Source organism: Delphinus delphis, chromosome 15, assembly GCF_949987515.2.
Source record: "Delphinus delphis chromosome 15, mDelDel1.2, whole genome shotgun sequence".
Lineage (NCBI taxonomy): Eukaryota > Metazoa > Chordata > Mammalia > Artiodactyla > Delphinidae > Delphinus > Delphinus delphis.
The window spans coordinates 28,928,887-28,945,834 of NC_082697.1; the positions used below are offsets into that span (position 1 = coordinate 28,928,887).

Here is a 16,948-nt window from a genome sequence, read left to right on the forward strand (position 1 = left end):
ATCTTCTGTGTCAGGCAAGCAAGGGACTCACACAGCAAGGGAATGGAGGGAAAGCTGGCAAGAACGTTTGGATCAGGCATCAGAGGGCCTAGAATGTCCCCAAACTAAGTCCCTAAATGTCTACTTGGGGAGCCAAGAGAGACACTTGGAAGTTTCTAAGCAGATGATGGCTTGCTTTTTAAAACTGGCAGGAGGATGGAGGGTGGTTGCGGGTAGACAGGTGGGGGCAAGAAGATAGCTAAGGAGGCTGTCCTCAGACTGGGGCAGATTCCTCTTCCAAGCCAGGGTGGAGTCCAGTGGAGGGCAAGTAAATTCATTGTTAAAGATATTCACTGTGGGCCCTGGGGTAGAGAGAAGGACAAGGAGGGAGAATCCTTGAGACTTGACAAAGAGGTGGCTATTGGGCAGGCAAGGAAAGTATCAGAGATGAACTCCTAGGCCCCAGACCTGGTGGGCATCAGGAGGAGGTGTCATGGACAGACACAGGGGAGCCAGGAGGAAGAGCTGGTTTGTGGGGAATGGGCATGAACGTGGCTGGGCATGTGGAGATGAAGCAACCCCAGCCCCGGCTCAGGGGCAGAGCTACTTGGGAGAGGGCCGCTCCCTGGAAGCAGGTGCTCCCCTCCTCCCCAAGGGTCAAGGACAGCTCTGTCCTCACCATTGGATGTTCAGGACTGACAGAAGCAGATGGAGGCCCACACTAGGACATCATTTTCCCAAAGATGTCCCCTGAGACTGTGGAAAAGCCTGAGTTCTCTAAGAGAAGAAAAGGAGAAGGGAGCAGGACACAGCAAGCTGGGGCGCACCCAGGGGTAAGAGGAGAGACGGTGTGCTCTGGTCATCAGGATGGCCTTCCCAGGTGTGTGGAGGAGGCAGGTGCGCCGAGCCCAGTGCTGCACGGGGGTCAGAGGGCCTGAGGCCGAGAGAGAGGAACAAACAGCGGCAGAACTGGAAGGGAGCCAGACCAACAGGGCTTCAAGAGTGGCTTGCTGGGGCCTGGCAAGGCAGCCTTGGCGGAGTGCACCTGTGAACTTTCTCAGAAACAGGAATGGCACAAGTAGGAGGAGGAGGAGGCGGGGACAAAGGGAGGGTTCTTTTAAGAATGGGGAGGTCTGAGCAGAGGAAAGGAGTGTCAACACACGAACAGATTGCATGGGACAACATCAGGAGGTGCAGAAGAAGGGACTGAGCAAAGAGGTCCCTGAGCCCACATGCTTCTCTGGGTGCAGGGGGAAAAAAGAATGGGTGAGAAGACTGAGAAAGGAGGAAAAACATGGACGGCTGAGAAGGCCAGCAGGATTCTGCCAAGATTCCCTGTAATCTCTCCAGTAAATAAGAGGTAGGCGTCTGTTGGAAATTTTAGAGAGCCAGAGGTAGGTTTGAAGGTTGGAGAGAGGGGTGGAGCAAGTATGTAACAGCCTTGGGGGGTTTCTCTAGAGCATTGCTTCTCAAATGTAATGTGCATGCAAATCACATGGAATCATGGTACAAGGTCGGCTCTGATTTAGCAGGTCTGAGCAGGGCCTAAGATTCTGCATTTCTGACAAGCTCCCACTTAATGCTGAAGCTGCTGGTCCAGGGACCACACTGGGAGGAGCAAGGATTTAGAGTCAGATAAGGAGATGGAGAAAAAGACTGGTATAAGAATTCACCTTAAGGAGAGACTACCTTTGATAATCCCTGGGGTAAAAACTGAGACCTTGAGAAGTCTGGGTGGGAGTGACAGCCCCCGCAGGTGATGGGGAGGGGGGCATAGGTCAGAAAAGGAGGTGGGGGTGCCTCTGGGGTAGTAGGAGGCCCAGTAGTGGCCCTGGGACCTTCATTTGGGTCCATGTGGGGTGGACCACTAACTGCACACTTGGAGGCCCCCCAAAAGAGGATGGGAGTCAGAGGATGGGATGGGGGCAGGAAAGTGATATTCCAGGGGTGTCTGAAAATGAAGCAGCAGGCTGGGTAGGCCACCCCCATGCTGTTCTGCAGGAAAGTGCTGGACTCATTCTGGGCTTGTTCAAAGCCTGGTCAGGACACACCAAGCGAGAATGTGGGGAGAGGGTCAGAAACGGCTCAGCCCTCGGGTCAAGGGCGAGATGATTTCTGGCCCGGGAACTAAGAGGAATGAAATCTGAGAGGGAAGATTCTCTGGCTGGGGAACAAGAGGAAGTGAGTCCTAACTCAGTATCCAACTTGCATCAAAAACCAAGAGGTGTCTGAAAGGCACAGGTTGGAAACGAAAATGCTTTAGTGTTTAGACAAGCCACGGACTGGACTAGGGATGGGGGATGCAGGGACGGCGCTCGGCGCGTCTGGGGCCCAGCATAAGGGAGAAAGGTTTGAGTCCCAGGCTGAGGTTAAACCGAGGTCAGGGGAAGGCGGACAGGACCAATGGGGCGAGCAAAGAACATCAAGAGTAAAAGCCTGAAGGCGTCAAAATGAGCGGCAAGTGCAGGAACCGGGCGTCGGCGTGGAGAGTACGGCGGGTACTTGGGAGACGAAGATGAGTGGAGAAGAAGCCGGGACTTCGTCCAGTGGCGACCCGGAGGCGGTGGAGGTTTCTGAGTGCGGCCCTGCTCGCTCCTCCGGCTTCGCCCGGGCTCCCCCGCCTCGCAGCCCGGTCAGCTCTTTGCCCGGGCCTCCCGGGCCCACGCTGGTCCCTCCCGTTCCTTCCCGCGGCCTCGGGCAGGCCGCAGCCCCCAGCCCCGGCGACCGACTCGCCAGGGTCCGCCCCGCCGCGGCGGCCCGGGCCCGGCCGCTCCTCCCCCGATGATGTCACGTCCCTGGCCGCCCCTCGGCCGGCCGCGCCGCCCCGCCCCCGCCTCCCCCGGCCCCCAGTCCCCTGGGCCCGCCAGCTCCCGCCATCCCTCCTCCCGCCCGCTCTCCCTGCCTTCGGCTCCCGCTCCCCCGGGAGCGGCGGCGGTGGCGGCGGCGGCGGGATGGCCCGGGCCCGCGGCCAGGCTCCGGGGAGCGGCGGGCGGCGGCGGCCGCGGCGGGGCGGCGCGGGAACCGGGCCCAGGGGGGAGTCGGCCGGGCTGCTGCTACTGCTGCTCCAGGTGCTGCCGCCCGGGGCTGCGGCAGGGCCGGGGCGCCGGAGCACGCGGGGCGCCGGCGGCGGAGGCGTCTGCTGGCCCGGCGCTGCCCCTGCCTTTCCTCGGGACGCACGGCTGCTGCTGCTCCTGCCGCCGCTACCGCCGCAGTCGCCGCCGCCGCCGCCGCCGCCGCCGCCGAGCTCCGCGCCCGCAGCCTCCTCCTCCTGGATGGTAATCAGCGTCCCGCGCCGGCGCCGCGGGCGGGTGGGCGGGAGGTGGGGGCGGCGAGGGGAAAAGGGCGGGCAGCCCCGCGCCCCCGCCTCGCCTGAGGCAGTTCAAGGGGTGCTCGGGCCCCCCCCTCCGACGACGGCGGCCCTGGGCAGCCGCCAGAGCGCGCCTCTAGGGCGCCTCTGCGCGGACCGGGTGCCGTCTCCGCTCCCCTCCCTCACCGCCCCGCGCTCAGTCAGCCCGCCGGCGCTCAGGCCGCGGGGAAATCCCTCCATCTCCCCGCCCCGCGCCCCGGGAGGGGAGGGGACAGCGCCGGCGCTCGCGGACCCGCTTTCTCCGAGGGAGCGCCCAGGAGGCTGGCGCGCACTGAGCGGCCGGGACTGGCGCTGCGCTGCGCTCCTGCAGGCGCCGGGTGCCGTCGGGCGGGCGGAGCTGAGACGCCCCGCAGCCTCGGCGGGACCGGATCCCCGGCTGTGGGAGCGCCCACCGATTGCGCGCCCTTATGTTTCCTGCGCAGGACGCTCTGCCCCGCGGCGGGCTGAACCTGAAGGAGGAGCCGCTGCTGCCCGCCGGCCTGGGCTCGGTGCGCTCCTGGATGCAGGGCGCGGGCATCCTGGACGCCAGCACCGCGGCGCAGAGGTAAGCGCTCGGACGCGACAGGGCGCGCTCGGGTTGGACGGCTCCGCGCCGCCTTCTCTCAGCTTGCTGAGCTGCTGGGGCGAGGGGTTGGAGGGAGCCCCAACTCTGCACTGTCCCGGCAAGCTCTTGTGCCCACCTCTCCCTGAGCGCCTCTGCTTCTTCCTGAGAATGTGGGGCGGGCCGGGGCGGGGCTTCTGCCTCCACTCCTGGATGTCCCGGCTCTGATTTCTGACTACCGCTCGCTGGCCCAGCAGTCCATGGCTCTAGAGCAGGAGGTCTCCCGGCTGCCCGCAGTCCCACAGCCACCAGCTGTTAAGGAACTGCTCACCCCTCCTTCTCAGGCAGTTAAGTGCCCCTCCTTGTCGAGTTCCATAGATCTTGGCCAGGAAAGGCACGAATCCCAGCCCCCTTTCTGCTTTCTCACATCCCTCAGAGTTGGAGGATGGGGACGTGTGGAGCTGGAGAAGTGGCTGGTGGGGAAGAGATGAGGTGGGCAGTCGGCTTGGTGGAATGATTGGGGCTGAGGATGGGTCAGGGCCGCTCAGGTCCCTCCAGGTGTTTTTCTGGTGGGTCCTACCCAAGGCAGGGGATCCCTGGGAACCCAGCACCCACACCCATCTCCTCTGACTCCTTTTCAGGAGTCTGGGCAGGGAGCCTGGGTGGGGGATGGACTCCTGGATTTGGAAAGGAAGCATAATGGTTCGTTGACCAGCCCCCCACAGCACCTGGGCTTTTTGTATCCCCAGTTGTGAGCAAGGGGAGGGGAGGTTAGACATCCTACCTGGAGTTCTCAGTGCCTGGGACTAGGGAGGTGCTGCCTCTGCAGACATATGGGACACTTGGGAGCTGGGCTTCCCAGAGGTCTGAGCAGCTGATTGTCCAGCAGCTGGAAGGGATTCTGCTGGGGGGTTTCCAGGGCAGACCAGACCTGGATGCCAGCCACACATTCACATCCCCAATCCTGTTCAGGGGATACCACCCCACCACCAACCCCAACCTCACCCCTTAACAGACACACACCTTGTTTCATGTTCAAACTGAATGGTGTTCCTGCATTCCTGTGCTTTCATGACTGTCCAGAGGGAGCACCAGGGCCTCTCTCTGGAGCTCACCTTTTTAGGAAGAGAAAGGGTCTTGCCTATGAATTAATATCCATATTTTTACTCATGATATAACTTTTCTAGAAAAAAAATGAAAACAAAACCCCATCTCTCTAAATAGCTACTGTCAATAATTTAGTGTATTTCCTTCCCATCTTCCCATTAACATATTTTTTTCCTGTGTTATACATATAATTCTGTATCCTGTTTGTTTTTCTTTTGGTTCTGGTTTTTCACTTAATTTGAGTTGGTCAATTTCTTTGTCTTTTTCTCCACCACCGCCTTTGTGATGAGAGCTCCTTGTAAGAGAGGACGAAGTTTTCCAGTGGGGCCTCATGGTTTAAGGTTCCTACTTCTCTCTGACACTCCCCTCTGTCCCTGTCAGCAGGTTTGATGAGCGGGAAGCCGATGGGAAGGAGGCAGTGCCCTTGTAGCCTGTGTGGGTGCAGGAAGTGTGGCGATGAGGCTCTTCCCATGAGATTGTTGTCTGCACCTGAGGAAGAGGTCTTGAGTGGGGTTGAGGTGTCCAGTCTGAGTCCCCAGGGCCACATCACCAGGACTCAGAAGGCCTCCCCAGTTTGAAGAGAGGAATTTCTTCAGGCCTGGGCTGCTCATCTCCAAGTCCAGAGGCTTCTCTGTCTCAGGACACAGATTGGGAGCCCCCACACGTTTGGTTGCCTCTGGGCACCTCCTGCCGATGGGAGCAGGTGGGAGGTACTTCTTTCTCATTCTTCCTGAGATGTCATCATCTCATCCGTTGGTTCTTGATCCTCCATCAGTCCTCTATTTGGGTCTTTTCATCCTAAAACAACAATGACAGGAATTCCTTTCCCTGCCCCGCCCCTCTCTTCCACCTCCGAAGGCTCCTCTCCCTCTGTCTCGGAGGAACTTGCCCTGGAACACTCCCTGCTAGGTTGCTTGGGGTCTGACAGCTGTCTTTGATGCGCTCTTTGCCTTCACCCCCCAGCCGCCAGCTTGTCAAGGCTTCTGGACGGTGCCTCTGGGTCTTATTCCTAATCACAGTGCCCACGGCCAGCTCGTAACCATGACACACACTCTTGCCCTCCATGACTTTCCTCCCTGGCTTGAAGGTTAACCCCAGTGTATCACCTCAGCCTGCTAGCCCACTGTCCCAGCCTCCCACCTCGCCCCCGCCCCCGCAAACCGTCTGCCATGCACCAGGGGCCAAAGAAACATTTCCAAAGAACTCTTCTCTGATTGTGTCCCTCCCCAATTAAAAACTTCAGTGACCCACACACACACACTTCCTCCCAGATACTCAGCATTCAAGGCCCATCACAGTCTGATCCCAAGCTTCCTCTCAGCCTCTGTATGACTCTTGGCATCCAACAATGTCTCTTGAAACAGTTCCCCTGCTCCCAGCACCCACACACCCACTGAATAAAATCTTACAACCTCTGGAACCCTCCCCCCAGCACCTTCTCTCTCTGTGCCCTCCCATCCGGCCCAGGGGAGCAGTTCTTAGTGCTGTCTAAGGATGCTTCTCACAGGCCAGAGTCAGCTGCCTGTCCTGGGCTTCCTTGCCCTGCCAGCCTACACCTTCCTTTAGGGCATGGATGGTGGCTCATTCATCCTCGTGTCCACAGCACCAGGCTCGAGCAGTCAATAGGGGGTAATGAGTATCTGCTGCAGGAAGCAGGAGTGCGTGTTAGAAGGTTACTAAGTCCGTTTTTGTTGGGCTCCGCTGTCCACGTTGGTGATCTACCTGACCCCAGGAACCAGGTACTGGAGCAGCTGCTGCTGCCCAGCTTTACAGCGCCAGGGTTTTTCAGAAGGTGGAGAAGGAGGAGAAAGCCCAGAGCCTGCTAAGATCAGTGAGGGAGGGCCTGCCAACAGGAAGGAAAGTTCTGAGCGCAAGAGGGGTAGGGAGAAAAGAGAGGCTGCATACCATACACTGGAGGTAAGAGGGAAGGCTGGCAGGGTCTTCCTGGTGGGGAACTCTGCACAAGGATCCCTGGCCTACCCTGGGCCAACAGGACTTTATCTCTCAGCACAGAAGCAGTTCTACTCTCCTTCTGATGTGACTCCCAGCCTGGGGAGACTCCTGGAGCACCCAGGCTAGCCCTCCCCCTTGAGCTGGTCCCAGAACACTAGCTGGGCCATGAGAGGGAAGCCAGCTGGGGCCGCATTTCCTGTAAGCAGCAGCAGGCTAGCATCCCTGCTAGGAAATGCTTTTGTTTGCTTTAATAATTAATAGCTCTTCCTCAGCCTGGGACCTGGCAGGCAGGCCTGTGGGTGGGTGGCGAGGGGGGTGGGCACAGAGAAGAGGGTGGACAGTCTTTGGGTAGAATTGAGAGCAAGAGGAAACATGGGAAAGCTGGCTAGTGAGATCCTCCCCTCCCCCCTCATCCAGGGACCTGATGGCTGAGATAATTTCCTGGGGCAAGTGAGCAGAGCCCCTGCTGGGGCAGTGGGACAGGGGATATGAAGCAGCCCCACAGCCTCATCTCTGGCAGGCCCTTCTAGACCCAGGTTCTGGGCAGCTGCCTCTAGGCACCAGGTCCTCCTGCCTGCACTGTCGCACCCCAGTGAGCCTCTGCTTTTATCTTCCCAGGCTCTGGGCTAGGCCAATAGATCTTGGCTGGAGTCAGGAATGCCAGGCCCAGCTTGATGATTATCAGCAGTCCCAGGGACCCAAAGGATGCCTGCAGGGAGAGCTACGGCCAGTAGGATGCTTGGAGGAAGAGAGGATGCAGAGGAGGGGAAGGTGGGACTTACGCAACCATGCTAGGATGGGGAAAAGAAGATCTAGATTTATCAGAGACAGTAGGGAAATCTGAGACAAAGGATGAGATGCAGGAAATACACACTTTTACTCCTTCCACCTCCAGGGTGGAGGGGGGATCAAAAAGGAGCCTCCCGCAACTGCTGATAACAACAGGGCTTCTCCCCATTTCCCCAGCATCCCAGATTCCAAGATGGATCAGGCCCAAGCCAAGGCACTGCTCGGAACTTTGGGCTGCCAAGGCAGGCAAGAGTTAGCATTTAGTAGAGGGCAGAGGGGTGCAGGGGAGACAAAGGCCTGAAGGTGCCTCTGGGGGAAGGCCAAAGCTCCAGTCTCGGCCATTGTCCTCTGTGGGATTTGAGATGCTTGTTTTAAATTGCTAGCACTTATAATAAGTACCTAATCAAGGATGTAAAGACTTATGAATGGACTTCTGACCCGAGAGCCGAGACTGACTGTGAGGGAGGCGTCCTCTGTCCTAGACAGCTGTGGCGAGGTCCAGCTGCTGCAAGAAGGTTCCTGGGGCAACCTGCTCAGCCTCGAAAAGGAGCATCTCCAGGGACTCCTGGATGGCCAAGCAATAGCAGCCAGACAACTCTGCAGCCCCCAGATGCCCCCAGATACATCCCCCTGTACTCTGAAGCACAGGTTACCTGAATGACTCAGGCTGTGAAGGTCAGGTTGCCCTTGGTGTCACCTTCAACCTGGATTCCCAGCACAGTACTCGGGAAGCCCACACACACCTATGCTCGGATGTCCTCCAACCAAAAAAATAGCTGTGCACACCGAAGCTTTTCTGTCCCAGTCTCCTTTAATTTGGGGGCTATTTCAAAAGATGGGAAGGGGGTGAGTGGGCCCTGGTGGAAATATGAAGATGAGCACTTTCTCCTCCCACATCCGTGCTCTTTACAGGAGCACATGCCCCACCGCCTCAGCACACTCCGGAGTTGATAGGAAAGTGTTTTGAACATTTTGTTGAAAACAATCTTTTTAAGAAAGCAAGGAGATGTGTAAATCATTTGGGAGTCTCACAAAAGTGGTTAATGTGGCTGTTTTCATCACTCAGCTGCATTTACCTGGAAAAGGCGTGTATGTGGCACGCTTTGTGCACTAATCACGCTAAGTGAATGAGACGTTTCTGAATTACAGGCTCCAGCAATACACGCACCAGGTGAGGCAGTTCTCGTGCATATTGCCAGGCTGCACGCAGGCCCTTGGGCTGTAGCTTTGCTGGCTTCCATCACACCGCAGGCCTCTGGATGGCTGGGAGTTGCTACCCCACCCATGTCCCTGGGGACCCTTGGGAAAGGGTCTGCTTCCTCTGCCAGCAACTGCCTCCTAAGACTCTTAGATGGCCAGAGCCTGCTCCACCCACCTGCACAACAGGCCAGAAGCACCTGAGAGATGATGCCCCAGAAGCCCTCAGCCAGTGACTGACTGGAGTTGGACGATGAAGACCCCAGCTCCCTTGCTCAGCCCTCTGACTAGCTGAAGCACATGTTCTAGACTTGTTTCCAGAGCTTCCTGGCGGCTGAGCTGCAGCTGCCCACAGTGGTTACTCATGGATAATGCACCTGTTAGGGACTGCCTTTCCTTCTCTCTCTCACTCCCCATACCCGCCAAGGTTTCCTGGACACCTCCCACATAAAGTGTTCACATATGAATCCTTGTCTCAGGGTCTGCTTCTGGGGAAACCCAGATAAAACACTTGCCTCTCCAGACTTCTGGGGCTCTCCTCCTGCCTCTCTCCCTTCTTCTAGATAAAGGATTCCTATCAATAAACATCCTTGCAGTTTCTCTGCAAGGGCCACCCCACTTTGGAGACCACAGAATCAGAGACCTTGGCCTTCATCCACATCTCTGCCTCTAAGGTACTGTGGGAGCACATGTCTTCTCCCAGGGTGCCCCAGCAGGCCTCTCAGACCTCTCCACGGCCCAGGTCTATCTTCTGAGCTGTTTGAGCATATTTCTGTGTCTCTTTCTTTCTGTTCTTTAATCTTGGTTTGCTTTCTCATTACAAGAGCATCAGCTCTTCCCAAGGGGAGAAGAGCAGAAGTCTCCCCCTCCCGCTCTGCACCCTCTCCCTTTGCAGCTTGCAGCTCTGCTCAGGGATGCTGATTGGTCACCCACTGCACGGGCAGGTAGGCCATGGAGGTGCCTAGGGGAACCAGAAGTCCAGACAGACTTGCATCTGGCACTCTAGCTGCTGTTCTAATCCTCATGTCCTCTGTGTTCATAGGAAATATGAGGATTTCTTTATTTTATTTATTTATTTATTTATTTATTTGCGTTATGCGGGCCTCTCACTGTCGTGGCCTCTCTCGTTGCGGAGCACAGGCTCCGGACGTGCTGGCTCAGCGGCCATGGCTTATGGGCCTAGCCGCTCCGCGGCATGTGGGATCTTCCCGGACCGGGGCACGAACCCGTGTCCCCTGCATTGGCAGGTGGACTCTCAACCACTGCGCCACCAGGGAAGCCCTGAGAATTTCTTTAAACCAAAACCTTTTCCATTTCACCTTGGTCTTCTCACTTGTCTCACAGGGGTATGAACAGGGTAAACTGGAGACATTCGCAGACCAGGAGCAGTCCTGGGCATGCCCAGCAGGGGTCTTGCCTATTCTGCCATCCTCTCCTGGTCTGCTTGGGGTCATATTGTTCTGCTGTCATTCATGATAGTGATCCCTGTCCCAGAGCTATAAACTAGCCGCCTCTGTCCCATTGCTTTGCGTGGATGTGTGTGATTGTGCCTCAGACCCACTAAGCAAGGTGGAGGATGGAGGCTGATGCTGGGCTGCCTCGAGGGAAGTAGAACTGAGCCTGATCCCACTGTGGAGTAGGTCAGTGCAGCCCCTTGATGCCCTGCAGCTGGCAGCACTGGCTACTGGTCCACAGACCCCAGGCAGGGATACCTGCTCCCTTTCCCCTCCCCTGGTCCCCCCAACCACTCTCCCTAGGAATTCCCTCCTGCTGAGAGGGCAGGCCCTGTGAAGGGAGCTTGGCTTGGGGCTTAGGGCAGACTTCCCAGGTCTGGTCCTTAGGAGCCTGGTAGGAACCCCAGGCAGCCAGGACCCAGGACTGACGGGTATTTGCCAAGAGGGATGGATGGGAGAGGAAGCTCAGCATTATTGATTGACTCTTGGCCTGGGAAGTACAGGAGCGTCTGTGTAGATAGGGTATGTTGAGGGGTCCAGGGGATTGTGTGCTCGCTTAGCCTCCACCCCTCCTCTGTTAAGGCCTCTTTCTTTCTCTATAGCTCTTTCCTCACTGTCTGAGCGCCTTCCAGGCACCTTTCCTGGGCTAGATGACAGAGTAAAGGGCAGAGTGATCTGGGATGGCCCCACAGCCCATCTCCTTCTGACCTTATCTACCCCCAGGTGGTCCTGTCCCTGGGGAGCCTCACTGCCCCTAAGCTGGTCCTGGGGGCTGGAGGGAGGAGTCAGGGTTGCTGCCTCATTAGCATATTCATCAACAGTAATCAGGGACCTGCTGTGATCAAAGCTGTCTTCAGGCTTCCCTGCCTCTTGGCAAGTGGGAAGCGGGAGGGTCAAGGCCTGGACTTTGGACTGTAAGCCTGAGGCTGAGGAGAAGAGAGGGACACCGAGGCAGGAGGGAGGAGGATGATCCTGGAGCAAGGAACGTGTAGAAATAACCTTTGGTGGGGAAGAGAAGGTGTTGGTGGCCCCCTCCTCATCTTGATCAGGAACAAGCAAGACCCGTCACTTCTGCCTCCAAAATTAGCATTTTACATGGACGACTGAGGCTCCCGAGCAGGCTTTCAAGAGGAGGAACGGTTTTCATTTTATTGTTTATTTACTGTAATCTGTATGAGTAAAAACACAACAAGCTTCTGAAGCCCATGACATTTCAGATATTATGGCTTTGCAAGAAGCCAAGTAAGAGTAAGTTGATTTAAAATTATAAGAAGAAAAATATTAAGTAGTGATGAGTATGGCAGATGCTGTCACAGTGGCATGTCCATGATGGGACTCTGGTCTAAATGGCTCTCAAGACAGTTCCACCATTCTCATCCTCACCTCTGCATCCCTGAAGCAGCCTCTCACTTTTCTACCACACTGTGCCCTCCTTGCTTACAGCATCTTCTAAGCCCTGCCTGACCAGAGCCTTCTGGTGGCCTTTAGTCATACTTCCCATACCACATCCCTGCACCAAAATGCTCTGTAGTCAAGTAAGCATGGCGTGTTAGTTACCTGTTGCCACATAAAAAAAAAATCACCCCCAAACTCAGCAACGTAAAACAACATTCATTATCTCACACAGTTTCTTAAAGTTAGAAATCAGGGAGCAGTGTAGCTGGGTAGTTCTGGCTCAGGGTTTCTTATGAGGCTTCAGTGATCTGAAGGCTTGACTGGGGCTGGTAGGCTTCACACAGCTGATCAGTTCATGCCGGCTGTTGGCAGGAGGGCTCAGTTCTTCTCCACGTGGACCTTCCATAGGGCTGCTTGAGTATCGTCACAACACAGCAGCCAGCTTCCCCCTGAGTGACTAATCCAAGAGAGTGAACAAGGCAGAAGCCACGTGTCTTGTATGACCTAACCTTAGAAATTGTATGCTATCGCTTGTGCCATATTCTATTGGCCACACAGACCAATCCTGATACAGTATGGGAGGAAACTATATAAGGACCTGACTACCAGGAGGCAGGGATCATGGGGAACCATCCTGGAGACTCACTACCGCATGGGGACCACTGGCCTGAGCGGGTCAAGGAGGGTCCATTCCTGGAGGGTGTCCCAGGGCCCCCCACATACACTTGTGTATGCACTTCCCAGCAGTTGTGGGTATAGCACTCTTTCATAGAATGAGGATCTGGAGCCATGAGAGAGCTAAAGAACACACTTTGGAAGACCTTGGCCCAGAGAAGAAAGTCTAAACTCCATGGCCTGGTTTTTGTTTGCATGGATAGTCTGGCACTTCCAATAAAACCCTTTCTCTCCTCACTTCAGTCTTTGAAGTGGTCCAGTGATACTAACCCTCATACCTACAGCCATTTCTTATGCTGTTAGTTCTGCCCTTTTGCCTCCTGCCCCTGTTGAGCTCCTATTCATTCCTCAAAGACCAGGGGGAAGGCCACCATCACCGTGAAGTCTTCCCTTCATCACACACAGAAAGAATTAATCGTTTTTCCTTTGCTTTTACGGTTTTTTATATAGTGACATCTCTTAGGGGGCACCCACCACTCTGTCTTGTGTTGCAGCTCTCTGTATCTGTCTTCCCTCCCCTTCCAGGTGTTTCACTCTGGCCCCACGTGGTGCCATGTGGCCAGTGCTTGGTACATCATTGGGGTTCAGGAAATATTTGGTGAACAGGGCCTTGGTTCTTCTCCTCCTCCTGCTCTCACCCTGGCTTTGCTTCTGGGACTGGTTTCTGATGAGCCAGGAGAAAGCAAGGCCAGACCAGAAGATCCTTCTGCCCAAGGGAGCCAATGGTGTCTTCCTCCAAGCATGGAGGCAGGTCCCCCTATACCTAGGGAGGACATTCCCACCTTCAGCCATAGCCCAGCATCCAGGCTGGCCAGACTAGTGGCCCTGAGCCAGTTCAATGTCTCTTGAGAGTCTGATGGACTTCATCATCTCCCAGGCAATACCGTAGGCTCATGCACATAGCCAGGAGCTGGGGTACAGTGGGATATTCATTCCAAAACCTCCCAGCTTCCCCTTGAGGCCCTAAAGGGCAGTCACAGGAGCCTGTGGTCAGTAAGATGGGTTGCTTGTTCATTTGGTTTCAGAGATCAGCCTTCCAAAATGTGAGGCCCAGGGAAAAGTCTGGGAAGGAGTCTGCCCGGGATGCCTCTGTTGTCACCTGTGCTTGTGCTGCTTATTCCCATGGGAGCAGGCTGGGGTAACCTCAGGGCTCGGAGGCCTGTTCTAGAACTGAGCTGGCCCTGGCAAGGGTGGAATGGGCCCATCCAATTTCTTGCCCAAACTCTTGACACATCAGAGCCAAGTCTTGGCCAGCCCACCTACCTGGTCAGAGGTGACGGGGTCTTCCTCTCTGGAGGGCACTTCCAGTGGTTTCCCAGCAACTTTCCTCCCCACAGTGGCGTGGGCCTGGCACGAGCACATTTTGAGAAGCAGCCCCCCTCCAACCTCAGGAAATCCAACTTCTTCCACTTCGTGCTGGCCATGTATGACCGGCAGGGGCAGCCGGTGGAGGTGGAGCGTACAGCTTTCATCGACTTTGTGGAGAAGGACCGAGTGAGAGGCTCATGGGCTCGCTGGGAAGGAACAGGGTGGGGGGCTGGGGAGGGTTTCAGGGAACCCCCTCCCACTGGAGCAGATGATGGATAGGTGGTGGAGAAGTGGAGAAGGGGGTGGTGAATGGATGGGAGGGAGGGGGGTAGGGAGGAAGTTTGGGTGGGAAGGGAGTCGGGGGGAGGGCGGTGGCTGGAGGATCCCCGGGAGCACCATGCATCTTCCGTATCTTGTCCCTGCAGGAGCCCGGGGCTGAAAAGACAAACAACGGGATCCATTATCGCCTCCGGCTGGTATATAACAACGGTGAGTGAGGCCCACTGCCCACTGGGTACCGCAGCACCATGTGACACTTGGTGCCCCACTGTCAGGGTGGAGGGGGCCTGGCTTCAGCGGGGAAAGGTGTGGAGTGTGTTCAGTCATCAGAAGCCACAGGGGCTCCCCAAATAGCAAGCCCTCTCTGCCTTTCCACCCTTAGGACTTCGGACAGAACAGGACCTCTATGTGCGCCTCATCGACTCCGTGTCCAAGCAGGTGAGCCAGCCCAGGGGATGCTCAGGCCTGTCCAGCCCCTTCTCTGACCCCCATCTCCCTGTGGTCTGAGCAAGCATCCTTGTCCCTGCCCCCACTTCCCCTATGCCCTTCATCCTCACCAGTCTAGCTGTCCACAGTTCTCAGCACTGTCCACAGGAGGAGGATGTGTAGCTTTTGCCCTCTAGACAAGAAAAAGACAATATTTGTTCAACGACTTTGTCTTAGGTCCTGTTATCTAGAAGTTCAGCCTAGATGGGGATTCAGGTACATATGGTTTATAGGGGAGGAAGGAAGAAGCTCTTAGAAGGGGAGGGAGGAGAAGCAGGACAGGGCAGGGGATGCTCAGCAAGGATGTGGTCTCAGCTGGAGTCTAGCCTCAGCCTGATTCACGAGGAGCCCTGGAGAAGGAATGGCACCAGAGTTGTTCCCCCTTGAGGCAAGGAGGCCAGGATTCTGTCCCCTGTATTGGTCAGTTACTGGCTGGGACCACTCCCAAGGGGAGAGTGTAACCTTCCAGACATTTCCAGGGGAAGCAAGCTCCTGTCTGCTGAGAGCAGTTCTCAAGAGAAAGCCCTTAGCAGCTAATGCTACCCACAGCTGGGGGATGGGTGCACTGGTCCAGGAGCGGGGACTGAGTGGGGCCCCAGAGCTTCCACTGCAGGCCCTCAGTACCTTGCTGACTTGAAAAGACAAGAGAAGGAGGCTCAGGGACCAGCATGAGGAGCTCGGGGCAACTGAAACCTGAGTCAGCCCTGACGGACTGTGCAGCCACAGGGCCCCAAGCCTCAGGCTTTTCAGAGAGGTTGTGTGCGCTGGTAAAGGAGCAGGGCTGAGTCTCAGATGTGAAAATCAGTGGCCTGCAACTTGAGGTGGAGACTTGGGCTTTCCCACACAGACAGTCTTCCAGCAGCCCCCACCCAATCCCAGGGCAGAGTAAGAAGTGGTGTGTTTCTAGGAAGCCTGTGGTCGCCATGGTGTGGGAGGCGGACCAGGCAGTGGCAAAGTGGGATTGCATGGTCAACAAGTGTGGAAGGGGTTGGAGAACGTCCGGAGAGAGAGGGACCCACAAATAAGGGATGGCTGCGTGGCACAGAGGTTATAAGGTGGAAGCCAAATGTGTGGTTTGGGCAGCTCACTCCTTGCTTCAGGGCGGAGGAGAGGCTGGGGGACTGGCTGGGGGTGGGGGGGTGGGGGGGGTGGCTGATCCAGCAGTCCAAGAGGGAGCCACTGGCCTGGCCTGCGGAGGTGATAGGGGTGGGGAGAGGGGCCAAGGAGCCAGCGGGACAGCCTGGAGGGACAATGCTTGTGAGAACCGCGGAGGTTGGAGTGTGTCTGCCCTCCCGGCAGCCTGACCTTGGTCATGGTGATCTGGGGACCTCCCTGCCCCTGAGCAGAGCTGGCTCCGGAAAGAGCTGCCTGTGGACAGACAGAATCTGTAGACCTCATGCCACTCTTGCCCATTCTGATAGTGGTACTGGTTTGGGAAGCCAGGTTCCCAGCTCCCTCTTTGCATTCCTGGGCTCCCAGAGAGAGTTGGAGGGCGTACTCTTCCCCGGGAGCGGGGGCCCAGCTGCCCTTCCACCTGGCCTTGAGAGGAGCCTCCTTCCCCTCCAGCCTGCGCACTTCCCCTTCCCCAGGCCATCATCTACGAGGGGCAGGACAAGAACCCCGAAATGTGCCGCGTGCTACTCACCCACGAGATCATGTGCAGGTGAGAAGGGCTAGGTCACCTGCCCCTGGCCTCTTGCCCCGACCCCTGCCACTGCCACCAACCCCCTCCCCACTGATCCCCAGGGAAGCCTGGGGTTGGGGGGTGATGAGGGAAGAGTGAGGCCCCTGGGCACCGTGCTGGCTGAGGAGAGGGTCCTTGAGGACCCATTAGCCGGGCCTGTTTATGTGGCTTCTCCGAGTGTTTTTGTAAGAGAGGCCTCCTGCTGCTACCGGGAAGCTTAACTAATAAAGCTCTGGGGAGGGCTCCCTGGGAGATGGGGGCAGGGCCTGGGCCTCCTGGGTTAGCTCAGAAGCTGGAGGAGGAAACTTTGCTGCCTCTTATGTGAACTTAAGGGCACCCCCTGGGCAGGCAGGATGGGGAAGAGGGAACACAGTGCTAGACTCCCCTTCCCCATTACCCCAGAGCTTGGCATTTCTAGGCAAGGGCTCACCAGGAGATGTCAGTCAGGAAGGGTCCTCCGAGGCAGCTCTTCACACATGGAAAAGAAAATAGTGTTCAAAAATCTGGTTGGGACAGTGGCTACCCTTGGGAAGGGCAGTGACCAGGAAGAGGCATGAGGGGGCTTCTGGGGCGCTAGTCACATGGTATTTCTTGGTATGGGTGCTGGTTACATGGGTGGGCTCACTTTGTGATAATTCATGAGGTTCATGCTTACAATTGGAGCTCTTTTCTACTTGTATAAAAAGTGTACAGAGAGAGTAGGTGGTCAGCAGCCTGCCGTTTCCTGGATCCTC

The 16,948-nt window shown here is 56.7% G+C and overlaps 1 protein-coding gene across 1 annotated transcript in view; it reads left to right on the forward strand.

Annotated features, from left to right (window-relative positions):
- The first annotated feature begins 2,930 nt into the window (after nucleotides 1-2,930).
- Nucleotides 2,931-16,948, forward strand: part of EBF4 (EBF family member 4) — a 55,175-nt gene continuing 41,157 nt past the window's right edge. Inside the window, exons 1-6 of the mRNA XM_060032856.1 lie at nucleotides 2,931-3,254; nucleotides 3,769-3,890; nucleotides 13,795-13,951; nucleotides 14,191-14,254; nucleotides 14,427-14,482; nucleotides 16,120-16,193. Of these exons, the coding sequence (XP_059888839.1) occupies nucleotides 2,931-3,254; nucleotides 3,769-3,890; nucleotides 13,795-13,951; nucleotides 14,191-14,254; nucleotides 14,427-14,482; nucleotides 16,120-16,193 (797 nt within the window). The remainder of the gene's footprint in view (nucleotides 3,255-3,768; nucleotides 3,891-13,794; nucleotides 13,952-14,190; nucleotides 14,255-14,426; nucleotides 14,483-16,119; nucleotides 16,194-16,948) is intronic.